Raw genomic sequence first — 27,268 nt, 5'->3', positions numbered from 1 at the left:
CAGCTGGCATGAGTTGCCCATTTGGTTAGTTCTTTTAAACTGTAAATTACGGAGCACCATTTTGTAGTTAGCATCGCAAGGTTGGCCACTTTATATGGTATTTAATACATTTTTAAAAAAGTTAAAGTAAGTGTTCACTCAAAATTGAAGATCTAATCAAAATTTTGTTTAATTATTATTAACTTTTTGCTGAAACAAAATTTTAACAAATAGAAACCAAATCAAACTGGCTATAATAAAACTTTGCATTAAGAAAATTTTAATAATTTTCTTATTATTTTCCAATAAAATTAATTTAATTAAAAAATTTAAATAAATAACTTCTGTGAATTGCCAATTTTGCAAAACTTGTTAATTTATTTACGGTTTGAAGTAAATATTTTACTCAAAGCCTTTTTCAAGCTAGTAACTTTCAAAAAAGTATTGAAAATGTTTTTAATTAGATTGCGTTGATCTTAAAACATATTAAAAATCATAAGCATAATTATTGGACAAAATTTGTCGTTAAAAGAAAAATTAATCAACCACATGAGTAATTTAGGCAAAGAAAATCTGTTATATTAACCGATTTAGACTAACGTTTCTATACATAAGCAATCCACTGTCGCAGCACAGTGCCCTTTGAAAAGTTCTGTAGTCTGGTTTGGGTCATTTTGTGGACCTTTTGCCTCTGCGATCAGTGCTTTTAAACTATAATAATATACATTTTGTATGCATTAATTCTGTCACGATCTTGTTGGCTTTATATCTCTATATGCTCGAGCTTCAGGCTGCAGCTAGTAAGTCATGTGCTTGCGTCATTGAAGCTGATGCCCCAAGTCGTTTGCTTTGGGCGTAGAATGTGTTTGGTGTGGAGTTCATTAGCGGCAGAGGAAGCACTTAATTGCGGCAAGACACGTCAGTTGACATCCTCAATTAGTTGCAAGTAATTTACGTGTGTGTCGGCCAAGTGGCTTCAAGAGCATGGGGAAAAAAGACAAATGAAATGTAATGCTGCTGCTGACCACAGGTAAATCTCTCAACTGGATGGCTGCATCTTCACCGCGGGCAGCATCTCTGCTTTTTTTTATTTTCTGGTTTGACTTGTGGCAACCCAGTGACCCACAAAGGCGGCGGCATTGCCAGCGGTTCAGTACCGTTAGGCGGCAACATTGCAGCAAGATTGCAGCAACAACTGCAACTGCAACTTCTGGCAAATAATTCAAACGCTGCGCTTGCATGCTGCAGAAAGTCTAGCAAAATGTAAATTTCTACCTTGCCTTTCCTTCGCCGCCATCCGCCATCCACAATCCACGATCCATAATGCAAATGAAGAAGTTGTCAGGGATCTATCCGTCTACGTCTATCTGGTTGAGTAACGGTGTCTGGGTGCGTCTGCATCTGCATCTGCTTTGCTTTAATTCTGCTCCAGCCGATTCGATATTGGATATTGGATGCTGGCTATTGCCAAATTGATTTCTCTGCGATCCGAGGCGGCAGTCGCTGCCTTTGACTTTGTCTTTGTCGGCAAAAGCGCTTCGGACGAACAGCGGGATGTCGGTGATATAAATCCCGGACTTGGCCATCAAATCGAGTCGAGTCGAGCTCCTTAAACTGAAACTAATGTCGACTAGGACCAGCGATGGCAGACTTTTAGCCAAATTGATAGCACTTCTTCTAGTAGTCTTAGGTACCTACATTTTAAATATCTATTTGCTATCATAAGAAAGCACTTAGAATTAAAAAAGTATATATTTTATTCGATACAAAATTTTCTATAAATTTACCACTTCTATTTGAAGTTTTAGCTACCATTAATTGTAATTATAAATTGTAACTATTTCATTTTCTTTTCAATATTAAAACCTTTATAAATGGCTAGCAATTTTAAGTACTTTCATTTGTAAACTTCGTTTCCCCAAGTAAAAAAAACATTTGAACTTTAAAAAATTTATTTTCTTATATATAATCTTATGTATAATATCATCTATTTATTTAGCATTTTTTAACCAGATTTAAGTACCTACATTTGTAAATATCTATTTTCCAAAGTAAAAAAAATATTTGAAAATAAAGAAATGTAACACTTCATAGGATTGATTCCATTGCAATGGTCTGAATTTTAATTACAAAATTCCAGCCTGAAACCTTAAAATTCAATTATTTTAATGTTAACAGTTCTTAATATGTACTATTTCAGTGTCAAACAATTTTGAATAAACAAGCGAAATGTTATCAAATCATTAATCATTTCAATTGTTGTTGAAAATCTATTTTGTGATAATTACAAAAACGGTTTTTAATGGCTTGTATTTTGTACCCTGGGTTAAAAAGGGGAACTTTTCCCATCACTGGCAAGGACCTGGTGTCTTCTTTCGGCTGATCGTTTCCAATTGATTGTACTGATCGCTTCCCTAGTCGACCCCCCTCCGCACTCTATTACCCTTTCATCTTTCGGCCAGGCTCTCAGCGTCGTCAGCCGCAGTGGCAACAAAGTTCAATCGCGATAAGATACAAAGTCAGCGGAATGAAACAACTTTCAATGGTATTTTTTCTTTTGGGATTTCGCTGTTTCTCCGCCAAATACCCTGCAGCCATAAAAGTTTGGCTGAAAAAGGGCATATCAACACTGATCGGGTGAATGTAACAGTTGCCAAATTGAGTGACTGTGCGGTCGGTTATTAAATGATCTCGAATTTCGCTCCGGGAGAATGCATTCGAAATGTCAACTTTGAACTGAACCGCAGTTGATCGTAAAATGCGGAAAGAGAAGGTAATATGTCATTATAATCGGTAATCCAAGCCATGATCGCAAAAGTTAACCCAAATATTTGTTGGTGCTCCCAAAACGGATTAAATCATAATGCTTATTTCGTAATGGCCAAAATGTCATAGAATTTCTCGGATGGCTGAGCAATCCTAAGGTCAACAGTCTTTAAATATTTTTTCCATGATCTCATCGATGGGGGCAATAGGATATTCCATTGTTTCGTAAGCCGATCAGAACTCAAAGGCGAAAAAATCACTTAATTATTTGGATCAATCTCTTCAGTTTGAGTGCGGCTATACCAAAGCAATGATGTCATTGCATTTGATGGACGTTCCCGGGGCAGACCAAAGCGAATAGCTCGCAGTTGGCCAGAGTATCTTAAGTTCCAGATCTCGTTAAGTATGTGGTGCTATTTCAGTTGGCCAGGCCACGAGCAGAACCACCAACTAAGCCACCATCGTGATTTTATTTCGAGTTGGTTTTGGGCCGAGCACTTGAGGCGCAAACTCGACTTGACCACACACACACACAACCATATATAAGTTGATGACGGCTGCCAGTGGATGAACCAGCATAAAATTAACGATAGGCCCTGAAGTGCTGCTGGGCCATCTAGCCAAAAGCATTTATAGCATTAACCGACAAATTCTAGAGCAATCAATGCTGAAGCGTAGCCCAAAGACAAGTGAAATTCGACTCTGAAGAGGAATAGCACGATTTAATTAAAGGTAAGACTTTACCGAAAACAAAAATCCAAGCCTATTGCTGAAATCTCTCCGCTTAGAAATCGAATCATAAGTGGCACAGCGTGTGCAACTGCGTTAAAGCTCTTTAATTTCCTTTCTTTAACTTTTTATTTTGATCAGAGTGCTGTGCGTGTGACCTGTTAATTATGGTTGAGTAAAAGCGGTCAACGTATCTCTGCGCATGTCCATGTCCATGTTGATGTCTGCGGTTAGATAGTCACTCGGGGAAAAGCCGTCTGACACACAAAACGATCTCAACCGGCCAATCGGACTTGCGGTATTTGGCATTCAGTAACCACCATCGAGCAGCATCGACGGGTTCTCAAGCGATTAACTTGGCTATGCGTAGTTAGCGTTCCGTTCTTGCCGAATTATTTCGTATTATTAAAAGCCAGATGACTGCGTTTTCATCTGAAGAATTTGTGTCAAATTTAATTGTGCTTTTACTATATAAGTAATGTTAAATTCTTGATTTAATGTTGGTGGGCACATTTTGTTTTATAATTAAGAAAGGGGATCTAGAAGATGGTCAGCTTTCATCCTCATTTTAATCATTACAGCTTAAATTGACTGAAATTCCCATTGATTTGATTCAAACTCAAAGCACTTAACTTATGTTTCTAGCTGCCTACTCAAGAGTCAAGCTTTGGGTATTCAACTAAATAAACTATTAACTGATTAAAATCAAAAAGCAGCGTAACCGAAACTAGCAATCAAGCCACAATTGCCGCAGACTCTACTAAATTAGTGAACGCCTTCCCATTTAGAGAGTCTGGACCTTTCAATTTCATTTAAAATACGATGGACAAACAGAGGGCCCAGCAATTAGGTCTAGACCCGGTCCCGGTGGAAGCTGAGCAGACTAGAGCGACCAGCATCACGGGCTGGAGCCACGGTTTCCATCAATCAGAGCCAAAAGCAATCGATTTGTGGTTGGGGCTTTATTTCAGGGATGAGTGATCAACTCGTGAGTGGAAGAACTGCTACCAGTGTTGGTAAAAGCAAATAACAAAGCTATTATAAATAAATCTGAGTCTGTTAATCTGTTATAAAATATTTGAAAACAAATGTATGATATATAAATACATAAAGGCAGGATACATCGATTTTAATTTATTATTTATGAAATGTAGTTCGTTCTTTTTAAATAAATTTCCGTTTGAAGAATGTGGCCTCAATCTAACCAAATTTCTATATCAAATAATATTTTTGTTTATATATTCTATTGCTAAAATAACCCGTTTTTAATTGGATAATATTTGCTTTTCACAGTTGATATAAAAAGTCTTGTAGAGCTGATGCTGGGTTTCCCAGCTTGGCATGGTACATTGGAGACCGATCTGTGAGATTTCCCCTTACTCCCGGAAGCGTTTCCCACTGATGGGTAGCTCCGGATCACGCCACCACCTTTAGTCTGTAGCCACTCACCTTGCCGTAGCTGTTCAGCGGTCCATTTATCCAGCGGTCTGCCTCCAAGCGTCCGCTGAAGAGGGCTCCGGTGCTGGGATCGATGCGTTGCCATTCACGCACCTCCCTCTGGAAGGGGGACCTCGATCCGCCCGCTGCCCCCGGTGGCTGCAGATGATGATGATGATGATGATGATGGTGGCTCTGACTGTGATTGTTTGTTGTGGCCACTTCCATGTCGAGGCGATGGAGTTGGAGTTGTAGTTGGAGCTACTGTGGTTCGCTTTTAATTTGCACGCTCGATGCACTCGAGCTGCCTTGGTTTTCCTCGCTGCTCCTCTGAAAACGGGAGGCTGCACTTGGCTTGGCCACTCTTCTCTGTGGTCGTCTTCTGTTCGCTGGTTGGCTGGTTGGCTGACTGGCTGTGGTGCTCGCCTATTTGAAATTATTATTTATTGTTATTATGCTACCGTCTACGTTCACGTTTGTGGCCACTTCCCAGGCCTCGTTCGCGTTCGCGATCGCGCTCGAGTTCGAGTTCTCGTTCCGTTTTGGCTAAATTAATGGCAACTTTAATTTATTATCATAATAATAATTTTCTAGCTATTCCAGGCCTGCTACTGTGTGCACGTGGCTGCCCCATCACTGCACGCCCCTCGCAAATATAATTTCCTTGGCTTTTCCTTTTGCACGCTTTGCTGCCTATTTGCTTGACGGCTTTCACGGTCTAATTTGAGACTTCTCTGTGTGCCTTTCTGTGTTTTCTGGCTGAAATGACAAGAGCAGAGTGGATAGAAATTTCGTTAGTTAATTATGCTGCAAAGTGTGAAGAGAGATATAGGGAATACTATATGTAGTGTCTTGTTTTTGCTGATGTATGGCGGAAACAAAAGTGCTTTGAACTGGCTTTGAAGTCTCTCCCCAGCCGAAGCCGTCGTGCAGATTTCTAATTAAATTGGCGGCCAACGTCCTCCGGATATGACAGAGTTATACCCGGAGACTGATAGCCCCCAACGGCGCAGAATCGGATTCTTTTGATTCCCCTCGCTGGCTGTCGGCGGATGTCACAGTCTATTTCCGGTTCAGAAGCCCCTCTACAAGTTGCGGACATGTGTGTCCACTTGTTTCTCTGCTTTTAATTTAATTTAATCTGTTGTTTCGTTATTATTTCAGGTAGTCGAGCGAAAAGTCCGCATCTCCAAATGCGTGGCTTTTTTTTTGGTGCTTGTCGTCATATGTCAGACACATCATTTGTAATTGTCAAAGTTATGCAAGAACTTCATTTATTTCGGGGCACAGTGGTTGGTCTTCGATTTAAGGTTAAGGTTCCCAAAAGTTATTAGGCTAAATTAATGATTTATGTGTGGCAAATTTATGAATTTATCCAAATTAATGGAGTTTTGGTTATGAAATAGAGGAAATAATGATCTAACTAAATATTGTTTATTCCTACTTTACTCCGATGAAAAACAAATAAATGACAAAAACTTCGCAAGCAAAAACTGTTTTAACAAATTCTTTATTTATTAACTTTAAAAAATTACTTGGGCTGTCTTTAAGAGTTTCCATTATGGATTCAACACTAAATATTTTTAATTGGTCAAATTCGCCATTCTTGCATTAGATAACCTACTAAAATGTCAATAACAAATGTTTGGGAAAAGTTTGATAAAATTTATATTAAATGGAAAAAAACAACACCATGCTAAAGTTTGTTGCTTAAGTCATTTGTTTAAAATTTTTTAAATTTTTTGCACAATTGGTAAAGAATAATAATAATATAAATACATTTTGAGGTATATTAAAATAGGGTGGGCAAAAATAGCAAAACCTAAAAATATATATTTGTTACAACATTTTTTAATAAGGGACTAATACAACCTATTTTGCCCTATAATTGAACTTCCTGCCCCACTGTTGTGCCCATTAAGGCTGTCCAAATAAGTGCCGGGCGGCATTAACACTGAAATACTTGTGTCTTATGGCTCTGGAAAAATAAAGCGAAAATGAAACGAAAAAAGCCAAATTTAGCACAATCCAAGACGTGAAGACCCAAGTCGAAAGCAGACCAGCGGATGCAATTGGGTGGACATGAACACCCCTCCTCCCCCGCCGCCAAAGGCACCCACAAAGGAGAGAGAAAAGCAATTTTCTGAATATTTTATGCGGCTTTGGCCGACCGCTAAATAGTAACTGTTACTACGTTTTCCACAGCTTCGCTTGGCTGTGTTTTTTCAGCTCGGTGTTAGTCGAGCGAGCTGCTCAGGCATTAACTTCCTCATATGCCGAAAGAGCAGACGGTGGAAACCCGTTTTCCCCGTTGAACTTGCACTCGTTTTGGCTTTTGGTTTTTGGTTTCGGTTTTGGCGTCGAGTGCGTCGCTGAATCTTTTAGCACATTGGCTAGAAATAAAAGTTGCTCGAAATTGTGGCGATTTTATTTCGCCGGCACGCAGACTTACTCCACATTCACAAATTGGATTCGTATGTCGGACACGTTTTGCCGGTTTCCTTTAGGTGACTTCGCTGTTTATGCATCTCAGTGTGAGCGCTGGTTGATTGTGTTAATTAAAATTTAATTAGACGTAATTTAGTGTAATTAAGCGATGGCATAAATTTAATGACATGGAACCTGGGCACTGGGGCGTAGGCATGCCAATTTATTTGCGCTATCCAATTGCTTGATTTATACTTTTTGGCGGCTGGCCAAAAGGTTATGCTGATTGCACATAAAAAACAAATTGAATGCATTAAAGCCGCGGGCCATGTAAATAATGAACTAATCAAGTTCGTTGCCTAAGTCTTTTGTTGGGTGATATTTTTTTAAAATGCTTATAAATTGATAGTTTTCAGCTTCAGTTGCAAAACAAACTTGTTCTGAAGTTCTTATGCGAAAGTCGTTTTGTTATCTAGTAGTCGTGTTCTAGCCACCGGGAGAATAACCACAGAAATACAATTTTCAACTTGAGTTGTTCACGTCCACTTGGCGACTTTGGGCGCAATACCAACAATGAAGTGACGATGAAGGTCAGCGTAATTATTACTATTATATTTTGTACGGTTTGGTTGTCACCCAACCGCAGTAAGGAAATACCTACAACTGTGGCCATTCACAACGGTTATTTTCGTTACAATACTTGGTCAAAACGAAAGTCATTTTGCTTGAGGTTTCTGCGGTTGATTTCGTATTGGGTTCCAGTTATTTCAATATCAAATTGATGCGTAATTCGTCAGAAATTTGTATTTTTCCACGGGCTAAGTGTCCCTATGTAGGTTAATCCCTCAGTTTTTGGTTTTGCATTACATTTTTTCTTTTCACCCACTCGCCATTTATTTAAAAATAGTTATATTTGCGTGGGCAGGGAAAAAAAACAATATGTCCATGTTTATTAATAAATGCAAAAATTCGAGCCTAAAAAGTGACAGCAACAACGTGAGGGTGTTCAATTGGCATTGAACGTGCGTTACAGTACAGTAAATATTTTTAACAAGAAATTGGAATTTTAATTCACACTTTTTTGTGTATTTGCAACGCGTGCGCAGACCACGAAAATCGTGCAACAATTGACCGATATGCAAATTGTTCTTGATATTTCAGAGGCAGACAGTCGGACAGGCTGACAGACAGCCGAAAATTTGCATAATTGGCTCGCACTCGCGTGTTTTTCGTGTGTTCTAATTTGAATTTGATTTGTGCGACACAAAAACAGAAGCAGCACGCTCCACAAGACTTGGACAGCAAGTGTGAACAGAAAAGTTGGCACAACAATAAATTGTCGGTTTTATTTTTACAAACTCTGCTTTGCAAAACAGCAAAGACAGCTGCAGAATATCGAATTGCAATGAGCTACATGAATCGTTAAAAAACTTTGCTGATATGTTTAGTATTTTATTTTAATCTTAACCTATACATTTTAAATCTTTGTTTTATTCTGTTCTTTTTTTTTATAAATAATCTATTAAAACCCAAAAAACTGGTCATGCTATTTTTTCTTTAAAGTCATTCATTTCAAGTTCTCGTTTCATTAGTTTCTCCAATTCTTAGCCTTTATAATTATTTATTTCTTATTTATCTCTATTTGCCTTTCAACAGTAATCTTTAGCCTCATGATTTATGTGGCTCAATCTACTCTTGATGGCTTGGCTTCATTTTTCAACAAAGGCAATTTTTTGCTTTGCTACAATTCAATTATGAGAATATAAAAAAACTATTTGATTGCCGCCACAATTGAACAGCAACGCCTCAATGCGTCTGTTGATATATCTTACCATAAATGTATTTATCTACATATGAAAGAAACCACAATTGAGGCTAGCTTCCGTCTTTTAATACCTGGGCTGGGTTTGAATATGTTTATGTTTTATGACTGTGTGGCTTGGAACATAATTCACTTTTAATATATATTTCTTTTCAGATTTGTTAATTTGAAGCTGAACTTGGATAGGGGTTGGCTTTCGTTTAGCACTCGTTATTAGTCACACGCAAAATAATCTTTGTTTCTTTGTGAGACTTCCGCATGAGGCAAGCGGTGCTATAGACAAATGCGCAAATCGGTTAATTATATATTGTAACGAATCTCGCCAGTCGGCAGCACCCGCACTTGATTTGTCCGTAGATGGTATATGTTCGTTTTCTCATTTCTATTTAATTAGGCAAATGAGCAATTATACTGCAATCGAGTTGACATCTGTGAGTACTGGAAATTTATGATTTGTAATTTATTGTACAACGAAATGGTTCCTTCGAGCATTTCTCTCGTATTACACAATTACATAATTATATCTTGGGCCCGCCAAAGTGCCAAAAGCAGAGACAGGTTCCAGCCTCTAAGCCATTCACACTCTACCCACGAAACAGGTAATTGTGGTCGTTGTTTTTGTGGCCGTGTCTCAAATGTACAGACATATCATAGATATTAGTATAATGATAGATATACTTGTTCCGTCCAATGAAAATTGTATTTTTATGATTTCCTGCTGACGCCCACAAGCAGCCCGTGCGATCAATTTTCCGCTACCTGCACCTCAAACACAACACAACACACCAGCCACCAGTGCGTATGTGTAATATGCATACGACGCGTATGCGTAACATGCAATTTCATACCCGACTTGTGTAACATCTCTTTGCCAACGGAAAGTTGTAAGCTAATTTTGCGAAAGTTTTCAGCCGCGCGCGTCTTCAATATTTATGATGCTCTAAAAAGTTTGAAAATTATACATTTTTTTGTTGTTAGTAAGCCTGATACCGTTAGCTTTAACACTTGCACTTGGCTTTTATTTGTAAACAAATATTAGATCTTATAATTAGCAAGCATAGACTAAATCAACAGAAAACATACAAACCAGAGATGCTTGCTTTAACAATTCGGTTTGTTTACGTTGAGGAATTGAGTCATGAAGGTATTGGTATTACCATAGATAGTTGAATCTCGCGTAGATAAAAAATTAACAAATTTTCTTGTGAAAAACTTTCTATATGACAGTGAGTAAAATGTGCTCAAAGTGTAATTTTAACACAAGAAATTTTCCTTAGAATTGTTTGGAAGAGTACTTAGTGTGAAATTTTAATAAAACCAAAGGTCTTTTGGGGCGTTGAAGAACTTGACACTTTTAGTTGTATATTGTTATTTTTTTAATTCGTAATTGATTTGTTTATTATTTAAATCAGTTTATGAGTCATTGAGCAGTCGTTGTCTAAGACATTAGTCTCCGTATTTTAACAATAACAGGTAACGAGCTGTCTTGGTGAACTAAAACATAGTTCGTCACATAAATATCTTTTCGAAAAGGAAACAAATTGAGTTGCATGCCGCGGCGCCTGCAATTGTCAGGCAACATTTACAACTAATCGCCCTCACAGCGGTTTTGCCCCCAAAAGTGAAACAAGCCAATAAATAAAGCCAACATCCAGGGTTTATCGGACTTGAAAGATCTGGCCACAAAACGTATAGTATTTAACCAACCTCCGCCCTTCTTTTTCGCGCTCCCACATGCATTTCAAGCTCCAATGTGACAAAATAAATGAGCCGTTTGGCAATGCGAACAGACAGAGCGAAAAGAAAAGGCGAAAATCAGGAACTGCATATTAAATGAAGCGTAACGAAAGAAAAACGACAGCGGGAAAGAGGCTGGGGATTCGGTGGAAGGGAAAAGGGTCGCTGCAGGGCCAAAAGTTAATTACAAGTGACGCCTACAAGGGAACCCGCTGGGTGGCCCACAAACTCCTCGACTTGCGGCTCACCTTTTTGTCGTTTTCGCTTAAGTGAAATATGAGCCGTAAACATATATTTTTTTTGGTCGGATTTTTCATGGTTTCCTTTTTGTCAGCCGCTGAAACATAATTTCATCATTGTTTTACACTTTTACTTTTGTGGCGGCAAGGCAACTCCGGCAGTAAGAAATTATAATTTACATAATAATTTGGCGCTATTTTGCTGATTGATTTGCGCTGCTTGTCGCTCATTTCTTGTCGCTAGCTAATCTCCAGCCTTGAACACCTCAAACAAGCTGTGTGCGCGCATTTGTCGCCGCAGTCTTTTGTTGGCTTTAATTGGTTTCGATTTTGGCAAGAGAAGGTGGAGAAAAACATGCAAAATGTTGCCATAGATACCGAAAAGAAAGAAATAACAATGAAAGAGTGGCCAAATTTGCATATGAAGTTGGCGATGCCACGATAAGTTGACATGGCTGGTGTGCGAATTTTGTTCGCAGATTAAGATGGATCGGGCTTTCATTTACATAAATGGAATTAAATAAGGCGAAAGACTCCTGCTGGCGAACACCAACGGATATTAGAATTTTAATTGACAGCAAGAGATATGCTTTTTAAATTGGTTTCATATTAATTTTAAGAAAATTTGGAATGCTTTGAACATTATCAAAATTCATACATACGTATTATTCTATTGATTTGTCGTCGTATTATTACAACTTTTAAATGTATTAATCTCTTTTTAAAAAAAGAATGGAGTCGGAAAGTTCTTTTGTAAGTTTATATAATCTGAGGAAGTTTTATTGACAATATGTTTATTTTTATGTGTTCCAAAAACACTGAATATGTTATAATACCTAACTAGGTAAATATACTGCAGTACTTCAACTTCGTTGGTGTTAACTAAGGTTTGTTAACAAATTTCTACAACTTCAAATTCCCTTTCGCCAAAAGCAGAACTTTCATTCTTCAATTCGTTGACACCAATTGTGTCTTTCAATGTCATTACAGAAAATTATATGCCCGAGTATATCTAAAGTACCCACTACACAGTGAAGTACCGAAAACCAAACGACTTTCACCCAACAGCTGGCTGCTGCTGCCAGATGCCAGATGCCAATTGCCACTGCTGCTGTGAGAAATCTCTGACATTTCTCCTGATTTCAGTTCACTTTATTTTGCACCATTTTATGACACATTCTTCGTGTCGCTTTTCTGTCAATTGTGGTTCCCGAACAACTGGCACAATGGGTGCCATGGCTCGAACAGAAAGCAAAAGCGAAAAGTACTTTGGTGGTAGAATGGCAGTTGTCTTGTGACCGTAATTATATGCAGGGTAAAGAGCAAAATAAAATAAACTTGATACTTATTTGAGGCTTGCGAGAAGAAAGTCAAAAGTGGAGTGATTTGTCAAGCGTGACTGATAGAAAAAAAAAGAGAGTAATACAAGTTAACTTCGCATTATTTGAAGGTTCTTTGGGAACTTTGCGAACGAGTCTAGTGAACAATGGAAGGGGAAAGTGCTTGGTGCCCCTATTCTACGGCGAGTATTCCTCTTTTTGTTTAACTAATTTCATGCAACAGAAGCTGTTTATGGCCTATTAGATATGCAAATTGAACACGATTCGCAATCAGCCTTATCACATAAATTATTTAACAAGTCGCTGCCGCTATTGTTGCTGTTGTTGTTCCTTATGCCCAACTAAGCTAAGCTTAGCTTGTTTTGTTTGCTTTGTCATTGCCATGTACGAATGTTTGGTTGTACAACAACCTATCTTATCGGCCGGACCTTTTCTGATACTTGCCGCGAGTATTTTCAGTACTTGATGGCATGAGTACGTCATTGAACTTGACTTTGAAGGCGTTCCACTTTATAATACCATGTTTAGCTTTAGATCTTCACCACAGAGTCAGCATCGCATCGCATCGCATCGCCATCCCCATATCCATCGTCGCCCCCTTCTGAACACTCGGTGTCAGTTGGAAACGCATTCGAAGTCACATCTGTTGGCCAGAGGAAACCAGTTTCCCAAGAGTGTCTGATGGTCACTCACTCGGTCGAACGGTCGCTTGGCTGGAAATTAAAGTTAATTTTTGCCTTTTTACTTTGCTGATCGGCCAGTGTGGGGGCGTCAGACAGAACTGGGGGCAAAACTTGGCTGCCGTCTCATGGCTGCTCGCATCAGTATGCTAATTAAAACTGGAAACTGGAAATCATCCAACGACAGAGACAAATAAAATGTGATTTTAGTAGTCTTTTCGTTTTGTCATGAAATTTCCCCCTTTGGCCCATCGGTGCGTTCCCATTGAGTCACAGTTATATCGTTCTTTCCTGCGCCCATTTCACCAAGTTCGTCGCCTAAGTCTTTTGTTTTTTCACTTACTCCAAAACTGGATGAAAAATTCCTGCTAATAAAACGGAATGACTTGTTAAAATACAAAATGTATGAATTGCCGTTAGCATTTTGGGTGAAATTACACAACTTAACGGTTAATTTCGTATTTTTTCGTATCTTTTTTGCGTAATTTGCGTTTTGTTTGTCTGGCCAAACCGAAATAACGAGCGCAAAGGGCAACTTTGCGGCGTTGTTGCACTTAATGAAAGAGAAAAACCGAAAAGAAAACAGACGGGACCAAATAAAAGACAAAACGGTCGAGCAATCCGTCAGACTGACAGGCTTTTGACAGCTGAAACGCTTTTGAGGGAATTTCGCTTCGCTCTTTGTTCATTCTTTGTATTGGTCAAAAAAAAATTTCAATTTTCATTATTTATTTATTTTGCTTTTCGGTTTCGTTGTTTCACAGTTGCACGCGGAAATAATTCAGATAATCGATGACAGCTTCATTTTTACGTTGCTTGAATGGCGAGTAAGAGGTTTTTTGAAGAAATACCTTGTTCATATTTAACTTTACAGGCTTAACAGCTTCAAAGAAACCGTTCTTGACTTCACAGAATCAACAATTGCATTTTTAAAAATGACGTGAATTTATGTTTTAAGTTCTTATAATTAATGGCTGCAAATCAAATTGTCATTAGATTCGAACGTTGAAGTGTAAGATAAATTAAGTAATATATTTTGTTTGGACTTTAACCATTGGGTAATATAATTATTTCACGTCTTTCTATGATTCGCTGATCGTGTTTGATCACTAAGTCGTTTTAATTTCTAGCTCCGATTACGTTCTTTCTTCTTTCCTTTTGTCCAATTTCCATATTGATTGTCCGTCACACGGCTTGGGACTTTATCTTCTCTTATTTTTTTTTGCGATTTTGCCGTTAAGTCATGAAACGTTGACCCGTAGAACTTGTTTGTCTAGGCTTTGCCATCAGTCGACTTGATCTTTTAATTGAGTAAGGTTAGGTTAGGTGGAACTGAGACGTAAATGGGACTCTGATGGATGTCAGTCAATGAACGAGAGCCCAAGATCAGATTTCCTAGAGTTCTATCGTAATCCCGTTGCGTGGGCGATGACAAATTTTTTCGGGCCACACGTGTCTCAGCACAAAGATCAAACGAAAAGTTTCTGTTGAATATGTCGCCATATTGCGTCATTTGGATTATTCCGCATGGCTCGCCACACGTTGGTCATAAAACTGCAGTTTATGGGAGTTCGCAGTGACTGGCTGTGCGCAAAACCATATCCAGGAACTGGAAGTTGGAACTTGGCCAAAAAAACACACTGACATTAACACTGCACGTCTTTGCTCTAAAGATTCAAATCGCCTTCGGCGGATGGACCAAATAAACTGCATAGAGCATCGTAGAATCTTTGTTTTTATAGAAATTCTAGTTCTTCGACCTTTCGGGACCAATACAATACGAGCTCACACAACAATGCCAAGCACATACCAAATAGATTGTGATTCAGCCGTTTGATTAGCGCTGACACTTTTCCCATAAATAACCAGGTAAAACATGTGCCCCCAAAGGCAGCCGAAGAACAGAAACAGAACAGCGCACCGGAGTCGAATGCGCCCCTGACACGCAAAAGTACTTAACAATGACCAAAGTGTACTTAAATGGCTAAAAATGGTCAATACTGCAAGTACGTGGTCCGTACAAGCGACAAACTTGAAATGGCAGAAAACAGACAGCAGCTGGACTGGCCGGCTAACAAGCTCTGATGCCTTTTGGCCAAAAGACAAAAGGATGCCCATCCACCTCGCCTGCTGCTGCTGCTGCTGCTGCTGCTGCTTAGAACTGTCTGTTCAGAATAGCAATAGCAGCAGCAGCAGCAGGAAATAAGCTGCAGCTCCTTTTAAAGCTAACCAAGGCCTTAAACAAACAGCCATTGGGACTTGGGACTCTCCTCCCCCAGAATCAGCAGAAGATTCGGTGGAAGGGGTCTGGCCAGAGCATCCTAAGTGCTGCAGCTTGTTAGGGCCCAAACTCCACGGCTCTGGCCATCTCTGTCTCGCTGTGTGAGAAATCATTTCAAGGTGTCTTTCGATTGCTCTGCTAGGTCACTTAATCACGGGGTATATTAATTACCTATACAGAATTAACCTTTTCATAGAACGTTATGATAAAAACTTTCCGGACTTTAATTAAATTTATGGACTATATAAATAGGAAACAGCGCAATATTAACTTCAAATTATGAATAAATAAGTAAACACATTTTAAACTTAAAAATAATATTAAATTATTTAATCTGCCCTGCTTGGGAAAAACAAACCAATTTAAGATTTCACCCCTTAATATCCAGAACTTTAACCTTAGTATAAAAAAGCTAAATGCTATAACTTTATCCTCTATATTCAAAACAAACATTTTAAAAACTATGTTGTTTTAACATAAAATAAAGTAAAAGACTTCAAAAACATGTTATTTAAATTTTAAATTATGTATACAATAATAATAGTTCAAGAAAAGGTACTTTTCTTATAGATACAATAACTGGTACTATTGTTAGACGTGAAACATACGTAAGAATTTTATGATATTAAAAAGAAAGTCATTAAACTTGAAAAATCAAGATAAGAATAATTTTGAAACTATTTGGATGTTCATTGAGTTAAGTATATAGAACATTTTTAATTCTTTACCTTTTACTTTTTCAGCTCCCATATATACCCCTTGGAAAATATTTCTAGGGCATCAGTTTACCCTAACCCCCATCTGAATCATTGCGAGGCTTACTTCTTTCCTGTTGTTATTGCCTTGGCGGCTGCTGCGTTGTTAGTTCCTTTTGTGGCTGTCTTTAAAAATAGTTTATCGCCCGATCGCGCATTTATTTCGTTTGTCTCTGTCGAAGTGTTGCCCCAACCACCCCCTTTGGGTCCCCTGCAGACCACAAAGTAAATGCTGTCAAGATAGCAGAAAGGAAATCAATGCAGCAGCTTCTTGGCCGGGCCTCTAAGGGCCCTTACCACCTCCGATCCGCCGCCCTCTCCTCAGATGTCCGTTTTTGTGTGAGTTACATGATAAATGCAACAGCTGTGCCAACAACTACAATAATAGCCACAAAGTGTCCAAGAAACAGGAAACGAAATCTGGGCCCTCCACCACTCGACATCTTTTGTGCTGGGCTTTTTGGCCCCAAACAGGAAAAACAAACTGCGAGTGCAGAAAATATTCTAAATTGCTGATTAACACGCCGCCTTCTGCTGGCTCGATCTAATGCAAAATATAGCTTTCCAACTGAACATAATGAGGTGGTTTGTGCAAGAGCCATAAGCCCGAATGCAAATCATGCAAGAGGATGACTTGGATGTTTGCTAAATTATGTTGGTCAGCTATGAGTAAGGGGAAATTACATAATTGGGGAAGATTTCCATTTGCACTCGATAAACAAATCGTTTGTGAGTCTAGAATCGCCAAACTTCGAAATCTGAATTAACTTTGTGAAAACACTGAAAATGTCCTGGTTACTAGGTAGAAAATCAGCAGCCACTTTGGAAAACAAAATTCTTCTCTACAAAGCCATTTTGAAGCCTGTTTGGACCTACGCTATCCAACTCTGGGGAACAGCTAGCAATTCAAATATTGAAATACTTCAGCGCTACCAATCAAAAATTTTGCGACAAATTGTTAACGCTCCATATTATGTAACCAATGCAAATATTCATAAAGATCTAAATATTCCAACTGTAAAAGAGGAGATAAAAAAATATAGTAAGAAATATACAGACAGACTTCACAATCATGTAAATAATTTAGCCCTAGGTCTTTTAGACAATAGCTTAACATTTAGAAGACTCAAAAGATTCCACATTCTTGATCTCCCTGATAGGTACATTTAAGTAAACGAGAAATTAAATTAATAGCAGGTTTCACTGGAAATCTGCTATTCCTATTATGTAAATATTAGTGATACAATTTACTTATTGTCATTAGACAGATTGTAAATAAAAAATTAAATTAAAAAAAAAAAAATTTATTTCTAAAATCAAAAGAGATTTATTACAATTACTTGCAATTTTTTGTAGAAGCCCAAAATGTAAGAAATAAATAAGTGTTTATAGCGAAAATCCTAAAACTAAGATACATTTAAATATCTTCCAACTTTCTTAAAGCCTAATCATCATAAACATGTTCAGTTTAAAAAAAAAAAACAAAAAACTGATCTTACCCAAACCCATCTCTCACAGGAATCTATTCCCAAACTCCAGACATTTCAAATTCAATTTCAAAACCAAACACATGGCCTTTTATTGTAACTTTCGCTTCGGTCGATTTATCACCTACACTCAATCACACCGCATCACCTCTATAGTTAAAGTAGAGCGATAGCATAAAAGATTTCAATCCATCCACAGACCTAATGACTTTCAAAATGTTCACTTTTTGTGCGGCCGGTTATTGTCAGTTGTTGCCATTTCTTGCAACAATTAAATCATAAAGCGCAAAAATTAATTATGACAAATGGCGAAACGAAAACTTTTCATTTTAGCAGGAGCAAAAAGAAGAAAAACACATGGACCAAAATGAGAGCAATAATCAATAATCGATACAAAAGTGAGTTGTTAAGGAAAAGTGAACAGCGAAACGGAAAAGTGAAAGCCGCCAAAACGCAGAATGAAGTTGAAAAAGTTTAAGGAAATTATGTCTGAATGTCTGTGAGTGTCGGGCGCAACCGCAAGATATAGGAAAATTATATCTTGGTTCCGCGTTTCGTATTGAGTAACCGAATTTGCAGCCCATGCAGCCATATGAATGTCAGCCAATCCCCCCACACATAACTGAACCTGCTGGGCCATTGGACTTATTAAAGCCTGACTAAGCAAGCCGTCAATAGTGTATACAGAAAGAGAGTTATTGAGTATTCCCCCGTTGTACGAAGTCAATTAATTTTCAGGGTCAGGGAACAGAAAACAGCCCGAAAAAATAACACGAAATTGCTTGTTTCCTCGCCCAGTTATCGCACCTCAATAGTTATAAAGTCGCACAAAAGCCATTTCTGTCTTTAATTCTAGGGCAGCGACGACCTTCACGTGTGTGCGCCGACAAAAATTTGCATATCGCCCCATATAAATACTGTTATATAATTTCAACCAATTAGCCCGCATTATTAAATTTCAACTTGAACTTTTCTAACGACCGAAATATAAACAGAGGAAATTGAGCTATCAAAAAACGCTCAAAACGACGCGACGAAAAACGATTTTATCGTTACAACATATTTGGAAACATAGAAATTTAGATTAGATTTTACTTAAGGTCATGTTGTTTGTCTATATAAAAAAAAATATATTGTAAATGTGCCTAATTTTCTGCCTAAAATTTTTAATTTTTCTTTTCTTTGAGAATGAACAATTTTATTATTGAATAAAGTTGACAAATACTTATTTAATTAAAAACTTTTTTAAATATAATATAAATACATATTAACATTTTTGATTAAATATTGCATAATAAAAATAGATAAGACTTAATTCTCACATAAAATTAATTAGTTTTTTTATTGTCAAATGCTGAAAATACATTTTTATTATTTTTTTTAGCTACGCGTGCTACATGCAATTTGTCAGTTAGTTTTTAATTTGCTGTTTGGCAACTAAGCCCAGAAGTTTGGCAATTATTAAATAACGTTGGCTGTGGGTAAGAAATGAGAATATAAATTTAAAAGTACAGAGGCCATTAAAAATATTCTAGCTGATTAATTGGTAAAGCTTAAAGCTAATTAAAACATTAAATTATAAATGGTAAAACAAATTAACCGAACAAACAATTGCTGAACCAAGGTATGTGGGTTAACGGAAAAACTCCGATCGACTGTCAAAGCTTCCATTTAGAAATCGTGTAAAAGTTAATTGCGAATGGCGATCGGAGTTAATTGAAAAAAATTGTTTCTGTCGGCCGTCAGTTTTCTTGGCTTGATGACAGAAAGTGCAAGTGGGAAATGCCTGAAAAATTAATGAAAATGCTTGGAAAACAAATATATCTGCCTGCCATGGAAAGCATTTGCATTAGACCAGCAGGCAAAATCTCGATTATCTGCTTGACATTGTACAACAATTTTCATTGCCATATCTTAAGCGTTTTGCAAGCCAATCAACTCAAGAGCGTGAAAAACATTCACAAAATATTAGGAAAAAACGTTTGAGAGGAAAAAATAAGCAATAATAAATAATATAATTGCTTGACTTCATGGGATAAGCAACGACGAACAAATTAAAACCATGAAAAACAAGTCATAAGCTGAAAAAACAAACTCGAAATGAGCTAAGACAACAACAAAATGTTACAAATTTTCTAGCTGTCTATGTAGTCGTTGGTTGGTGCTGCTAAGATTGCGCAGTCAAAGACCTTCATGCTCGTAATTGGCAGCTCCACATTAAGTCCGTACCCAAAATCCCCCGAAAACTGAAGAAAAAACGAAAGACGAGTGCCCAGAGGTGACGTCCCCCTGAACAAGAGAATATCGTGAACATAATTTATGCAAGCAAGTAAAAATAAAAAATAAATAAACAAAAAACCAAAAAACTAAGCATGAGACAGGAGCCAAGTCAGGACTGAACCGAACTGAACCCTCAACTAATGGGATTTAATATGGTCGCTCTGCACCCATATGAAAGCTACAAGAAGTTAACCCCTGATCAGGCAAATATGCTCCACAAGCTCTGGCAAAATCTCAGACAAGACAATGGCCAGAGTTTGATGTCCGCGAAATGCTATCCAATGAGTGATTTTCAGCAAGGGGTATTAGGTTTTATGAGGCAGTTTCAGTTGAATTGGAATAATAAGGTTTGTTCATACTTAAATGTCTAAGTATGTGTGATTGTAAAAATCTGAAACGTATATTAATAGATTTTAAGAGCCAGTTAGCTCGTACAATTTTTATTTACTTTCGTTAAGTTTTCTATAGATGAGTTTTATATAATTGCTTTACTTTTTGTATAAATAACTGATGGTACTTAGTTTTGGAATCAAGTATTTAGTATGAGTTGCACTTGTTTTGTATGTTTCGTAGACCTTTTGAGGGGTATCAAAAAGTCTTTTTCATAAATGCCACCACTACTCTCATTTTTTCCACCTCGCTTTAGTGTCTCTGTAATTGTTTGCAATTATTACAATTCGCAGGCATTTTTTGGCTTCGGCTTTGGCTTTGGCTACGGCTCAGCGGGTGGCGCTGGTTCGCTTTGGTCCACTCCCTCGGGTCCTCCCGCAAAAAAAAAATTGAAAAACCCGGACGGAGCCTGGATTTTCTCCACATTAAAAGTTTTTTGTGCCTGTCGGCTTGTTGGCTCCATGGAATGACGTCAATAAACACATTTCGGCTTTTTGTACGCTGTCATTTGGCTCTGGTTTCTGGTTTTAGTAGTAGGTTTTTTCAGCCTTTTTCATTCCTCTATTTTATGACACTTTGCCGCGTAAATAATTGTCATTTGGCATTGCTTGGCTTGTCATCAATCCTGAGCGTTGACGACTGCAAACTAAGAGTTTTTGTGTGACTTTTGGTAAGCGGCTTTGATTTGTTGGTTCAATGACACAAGTCGGGAGACGCGACTCGGTTGGGGTGCCGATTTGATGGCTCATTTAAATGGTACCAGCAGGATTAAAGTGGCAGTTGACGAGCGACGACACTTTGATATTTAGACGATTGGCCATGGAAAACTTTCACTTAGAGCGCACTCGCTGAGTTTGGATAAAGAGATTAATTGTATGCACTCGCGAAAGCCAATTTTGTCCAAGTTTGTGTCCTAAGTCTTTCGTATTTGACTGACTGGCAAAGCCTATTTCCACGCCATGAAAATTTTCAGAGGTTTTGCAGCTTTTAGGATATTGGCATCTTTTAATCTACTTACAATTAAGTCAAACCTAAGTAAATATAAATGTTACTGCTGGCAAATAACTCAAAAAATAACGAAATTTATCATTTACATGTGTATTACAGTATCTAAAAAAATCTCCTAAGAGATATAAATACACTCTATTACATTTTTATTGGTCATAATTGAATGAAATCAAATCAAGTACTATTTATTGCATTGTTCTATTTTATGGTCAGCTTAAAAAGACATCAAAAACTCACTCAGAGCCACAATAAAATCTATTCACAATTTCCTCAGCCCCTTCCCGATCTGTTCACACTCTATTCTTTAGCAAATTATTTTTATGAACCCAAAACAGAGCCGACACCCACTACAGTCCACCCACCCCCCCTTCAAGCTCTGTCCATTATGCATATCGAATGAAGCTATTAAATGTTTAATTGCCAGCATTGGCCAATTCAAAGTCTGATATGCATGCATTCATTTGAGAGTCGGGGAATCTAAACAAATTAGTTAGTGGCATTTTCCTCATTTGAATTTCATTTATGCAGATGCCGAGCCGAAGACTTTTCGCAATGTCCGCGGAACCACGAACAAAGCGCCTAATTGAAGGTAATTTAAATTGATTAAACATGTCTATAGGTTGGGCCTCCAATCCACTGTTCAGTGGATCGTGGTCGCTGTCTGTTTCGCGGAGGTGTTTGTTTGCTGCAGTTTTTTGGCTGCTCAATGATTTGGCATTGTCTTGGGTGAAAAATGAAAAATGAAACAAGAAAACGGTGTCGTGTGGGTCGTTTGGCAGTTGTGATGGGTGGGTCACCACCACTCTGTGTGGGGTTCTCTTGTGTGTTAAATATGGTAGCATGTTTTGAGGTGTTTATGGTTTAATTATGGCTGGCGACTGAAAGAAAAACAACAAAACTGAGAACCCAGGATTTATAAGCCAATGGGTCAAACAATAAAATTTTAACCCAGAAAACCAAGCCTTCTGAGCTCCTCATAGCCTGAAAAAGACCTTGAGCCAGGCTTTAAATCCAAATTTTCCATGAATCAAATTTGCACATCCTCCTCAAACCCGAAAAGATAAATATTTGGTTGCGAAAAGCAAACAAATTGCAAAAGTCTGGCAAAGTTCATTGGAAACATTTGCTAGAAAATGATTTATAAAGAATTTTATTTATTCCTCGGCCACAAGACCCAAAGCTAATAATTTGAAAGGCTTTGTTTTGTGCGTTTTTTTTTTGTATTTCTTTGGAAAAAAATATAACAATAGAAATCAATTTCGATGCACATTTAAAATTGTCATGAATATCATTCAGAATTATTATGAATACAAAACGAAATTTGAATTTTGGGCTGCCAGCCACCATTAAACCTTATCTGGTCATAAAGGGTGTGTAAAGTAAAGTGCCAGCTGCAATTTCGGCATACAAAATGAGAAAATAAACGTGAGAGGCTCGACTAATTTGAAATCCTTTCAGCATGGAAATATCCCTGCTTCCCATTTTAGACTTAACTATAACCCATTGGTAATTTTAGCTTAATTAAAAAGTCTCTCGCTGTGGTGTTGAAATGGTCTTAATGTCAACCACGAGCAACTCAAGTTCTAACTCTGACATTCAGCACGACCGATAAAACGACCCGAAGGCGCGTGCCCATAAAAATACATATACATGTATACAGGTAAAGAAATCAAGTATTATCGCGCTTTTTGACGAGGTAATGCAATATGCCATAAGCTCTGCGTTCCGCGCCCAGTTTTCCGTTTCAATATCTCTCGGAGGTGACAATTGGGGCCAACACCTTTTGAGCCCAAATGGTAATTTGCACTAATGCATGCCACAAAATCCCAATGCGACATTTGTCGTCCGCGAAATCACTGGATATAGAAGAAGTTTCGGTCTACATAAAAAGAGTCCGCAGTAAATATATGAAATAAAAGCAAAGAAACAAAACCAGACAACTATCCTCAAATGGCGTGAGTGCCAGAGTCTGGACATTCTGATGACTAATGGGCAATCTGTGAACTCATGCCCAGCTCTAGAATCATTGAACCTCAATTGTTCGAAAATATACTAATGATTCATGATATATGATATATGCATAGTTGATTGGGATCCCTAATGAGCCCTGATGAGTTGGGTGGAGGTGGTAATAAGACAAATTGGCCAACTTTGGGGTACACAAATTATCATATCAGACGAGATGTGTGCAGACCAAATTATTAACTGAGAAAAATAAATTTATAAATCAGACAATGGAAAGCATAAGAATATTCTCTTCCATTGTTGGCTGCTTGAAATGGAGCAGGGCGAAATGGCTGATTTCCGACATAATTATAATTATGGGAATGGTTTCTTGGCGTAAAAGAGAATGTATTTCTTTTATTTGCAATTTTTGTTGGATTTGAATGGAAAATAAATTAGCAGCAAGTGAAAAGAAAATGCTATAGTCAATGACCTCAACGTGGAAGTTTTATTCAATGTTTTACCAATAATAGTACTTGTTTTCTGTCTACATATGTTTAATGTTTTAACGATATTAATAAAAACCAATCAATTTTGCCTTTTTAGCTTTTATTAATTATTATTTTTTGAGAAGTCATGTTTATACTTTATATCTAAATTCTAAACAATTTTCTCACTGACTTATTGCATCATCGAGTATAGTTATTAGCTCATTAGTTGATCGATTTTTGGTCAGCAATTTGTCTTAGGTCCTAACGCCTCTCACCAAGTTTCTGGCAATTTTCATGTGAGTTTCAATGCCTATTAGACTAGCAAAAATATATGTACACACCACAATTTATGGCCAGAGTTCAGTTGAAATAAATCAAAATGAGACGAATTGCACGTACCTGTCTGCGCAGATATCTCTTTCCAGCCCGATGTCCACTGAAGGCGTTTTAGCTTATATTTTATTTGGCTTTATTTCATTATATTCTGGTCCGATGCAAAAAGCGGACGGAGGCAGCAACAACAACAACTGCACTGGCGATTGGCATCAATGTCGCTTGGCCGCTTTTTTTCCTTTTTTTTTCGCCGTGCTCCGTTGATTGTATTCACCAGCACACACACGCACGCACACAGTTACAGGCACACAGACAAGGGGCTCAATGAATCAATGGCAATTCGAATTAAACAAACAAAAAAACGCGTGGTATAGGGGAATTTATTTTTCTTTTTTTTTTAATTTTCAATAATTTTTGTCAGCTCTCGATGAATACGAAAAACGCGTAGTCAGCTAGGCATTGGACAAAAATTATTGAAAAGTCTCAATGATCAGTGGGCGATTGTCTTTGAGTGTAACAGCTGTTTTTTTTTTGGGCTTCGGGGGGGTGGTATTTGGTGGCCAGCGGCTTCTAAGCGTTGCACCTGACGGAGCATCTGATCTAAGCGACAAATGAAAAACCCGAGAAGCCACAACCTTTCCCTTTCTCGGACTTTTCCTTTTGTCTCTCTGGTGTTTCACTTTCTAGACAATTGCTTGTTTTTCGGGACTCTCCTCGGGCTGCTCAGTCTTTGAGACGGACTTGAGTCTTGAGTTCGCCAGTTTTGCATTTCACACTCAACGCTTGGCTTCACTTGAAGTCACAAAACACCAAAACGCCCAAGCACCACTGTTTAATGTTTACTCGTGTTTTTGTTTCTGGATTATTTGTATACTTTTATTTTCGGCACCGCAAGGTGAGTGTGTATGTCTACACACAATATTTGCTCTATAGTGATTATAACGAACTCGTTTTAAAGTCGACTGCGACTGCTGCTGCCCAGAAACCGAACCGTCTGTCTCGCACGCCAACGCTGTACTAAAAGAGTTTCGCGCTCGCACCGCGCATTAAATAAGCCTTCCGTCCGACACTTGGCTGTAGTTTTGTCGACTTGGCCAAGTCCGGAGACTGGGTCTCTCGATGATGTCAGCCCCGTTGGGAGCGGCTCTTGGCCAGAAAGAGATTTCCTCGGCCAGAAGAGAGCCTAGCTGAAGCTGCTCTTTGGCTTAGTTCCACTTTTTCAGCGGGGGATAAGTTAATGGGGCTCACAATAAACATACCTACACTCTGTGCTCAACTCATTGTTGTAAATGTTGATTTATCGGTTCTTGCTCAAAAAAGGAGCTGGCACAATAAAAGTTAACAACAATTGTAAGCTAAACGCCAACAAATGAAGTCATATCCTCCACTGCACCTATTTTCTTAAATGAAAAGATAACCCTGAAATGGTCAGCTAATTGCAAATGAATTATTTCATAAAATTGTTTATTAAATTTAAATATATTTTTTTATCTGCCAACAATGTTTTTTTTTAGACCTTTAAAGACTTCGACAACCCTGTTGAACGCTCTCTTACCAATTCTCTTTTTTAACCGGCTTTTGGCTGCCATACAACCGGCATTTTTTAACGTAACGTAACGAATGTTACGTATTCAGTATGCCATTGAACCAGACTTTATGGGTCTTGCACTGAAATTGGGCCTTATTTTAATATTTTTACGCTGCCTGTGGCTCTGGCTAATTAAACATTTATTGTTCTCAGCCTTAAGGTGTCATTGGTGAGCGTTGGTCGATCAAATTAAGCCATTAATTAGAACAGTGCACTTTCGATATGCGCGTATCTCAATGCTGAACGTGGGACGAGCCCAATGCAGTCTAGACTGATTACTACCCTACCTACAGCACTCAGGCAACACGCACTTGTTGGGAATCGGAGATCGAGGGGCTGTATATATATGTATATATACGTATATCAATTCGCATATGCATGTCAAGTTCAGACGCAACGTAAGGTCTCGCCACGCACTGGGGCATGAAGATCGAATGCTGGTGCTCGGTTCGGAAACCCTTCAGTGGGCGGCCATATTAGCCTTACAACCCATATAAGCCATATTATTTTAGCTACTGCTGCTGGCAGCGGTTTTAGCCATGGCTTTCGCTACACGCGCCACTTGACCCTTTCGGGGTCGGACGGTTCAAAAACGTGGCTCTGGCTGCCGCATTCGCAATGCAATTGCTATTGCTATTGCAATTGCAATTGGATTTGGACTTATTCGGACTCGCGAATTAGTTGCACTCCTTGGCTGGTAGCTAGCATGGCCAACTGTTGTCACGCCGTTCTCTTCCTCGAACTCTTTGCGCTACAAATTTTTGAACAAATCGCATTTGAAAGTTATGGCACGAGTCGTGGGCTGTTTTCGAGGGACCTACAAATTGTTATTCGTTCCCCATTTTTTGTGCTTGCTTGTAACAGCTTCAGTGCTTTATTTGTGGCCCTTAATTTCTTGACTTATATATTGCCCTAGTAAGGTGTATCTGTTAAAAAAGGTAAGGGATAGCTGTAAACAAGCATCCAAAAAGACTTAGTATACAAACATGTGTTCTGCTTAAATTTTGATTATATTTTTATTTTATAAAATAACCTTAATATTCGAATCAAAGTTCAAAAGCCAATGACTTGCCAAAGAGCCAACGACAAAAAAAATCAAAACTTTACACATTAATGCATCAACTAATGGGCAGCAAATGGGCGTGACATTGTGTATATCACTCCATCATTGGGTTTACCACGTGCCATACGCAGACATATATTAAATACATACAAAATGAAAAAATATACATAATAACACCAAAAAAAAATCCCACAAAATCCCACAAAAAAAGGTAAGCTAATATTTTTGTGTGCTCACCTGGGTGCTTCCTCAAACAAATTGTTGTACGTGTTTTGACAATCTTCCTGAATTCGACTAGACGGTGCATGCTTGACTAATTGCTAAACACAAAAACGAAAAAAAACCCAAAACAAGAGGCTAACTTGTGAAGAATTGGGTTTTTTCATACACTTGAATACTATTTATATTTCACAACAATAATATACTTCGACAAAGATATTTCAATTTTAAATTAATTCTGTAGTATATCACCTATTTATGATATTGTTTTAA

The 27,268-nt window shown here is 38.0% G+C and overlaps 1 protein-coding gene across 7 annotated transcripts in view; it reads right to left on the bottom strand.

Annotated features, from left to right (window-relative positions):
• The window catches only part of LOC108141809 (probable GPI-anchored adhesin-like protein PGA55), a 42,573-nt gene extending 17,426 nt beyond the window's left edge, over window positions 1-25,147 (bottom strand). For 4 of the 7 annotated variants that reach the window (XM_017265376.2, XM_041710384.1, XM_041710383.1 and 1 more), the window contains exons 1-2: window positions 25,000-25,147; window positions 4,924-5,337 (exon numbers count right to left, since the gene is read on the bottom strand). In XM_017265376.2, coding sequence (XP_017120865.1) covers window positions 4,924-5,139 — 216 coding nt within the window. In that variant the 5' untranslated portion in view covers window positions 5,140-5,337; window positions 25,000-25,147. The remainder of the gene's footprint in view (window positions 1-4,923; window positions 5,338-24,999) is intronic. The other 3 variants (XM_041710382.1, XM_041710386.1, XM_017265377.1) reach the window with 2 other exon arrangements.
• Window positions 25,148-27,268: the final 2,121 nt, after the last annotated feature.

Source organism: Drosophila elegans, unplaced genomic scaffold (assembly GCF_018152505.1).
Source record: "Drosophila elegans isolate 14027-0461.03 unplaced genomic scaffold, ASM1815250v1 contig_814, whole genome shotgun sequence".
NCBI classification, from domain to species: domain Eukaryota; kingdom Metazoa; phylum Arthropoda; class Insecta; order Diptera; family Drosophilidae; genus Drosophila; species Drosophila elegans.
Note: the sequence above shows the minus strand (reverse complement) of the source record. Positions and strands in the feature narration are given on the sequence as shown.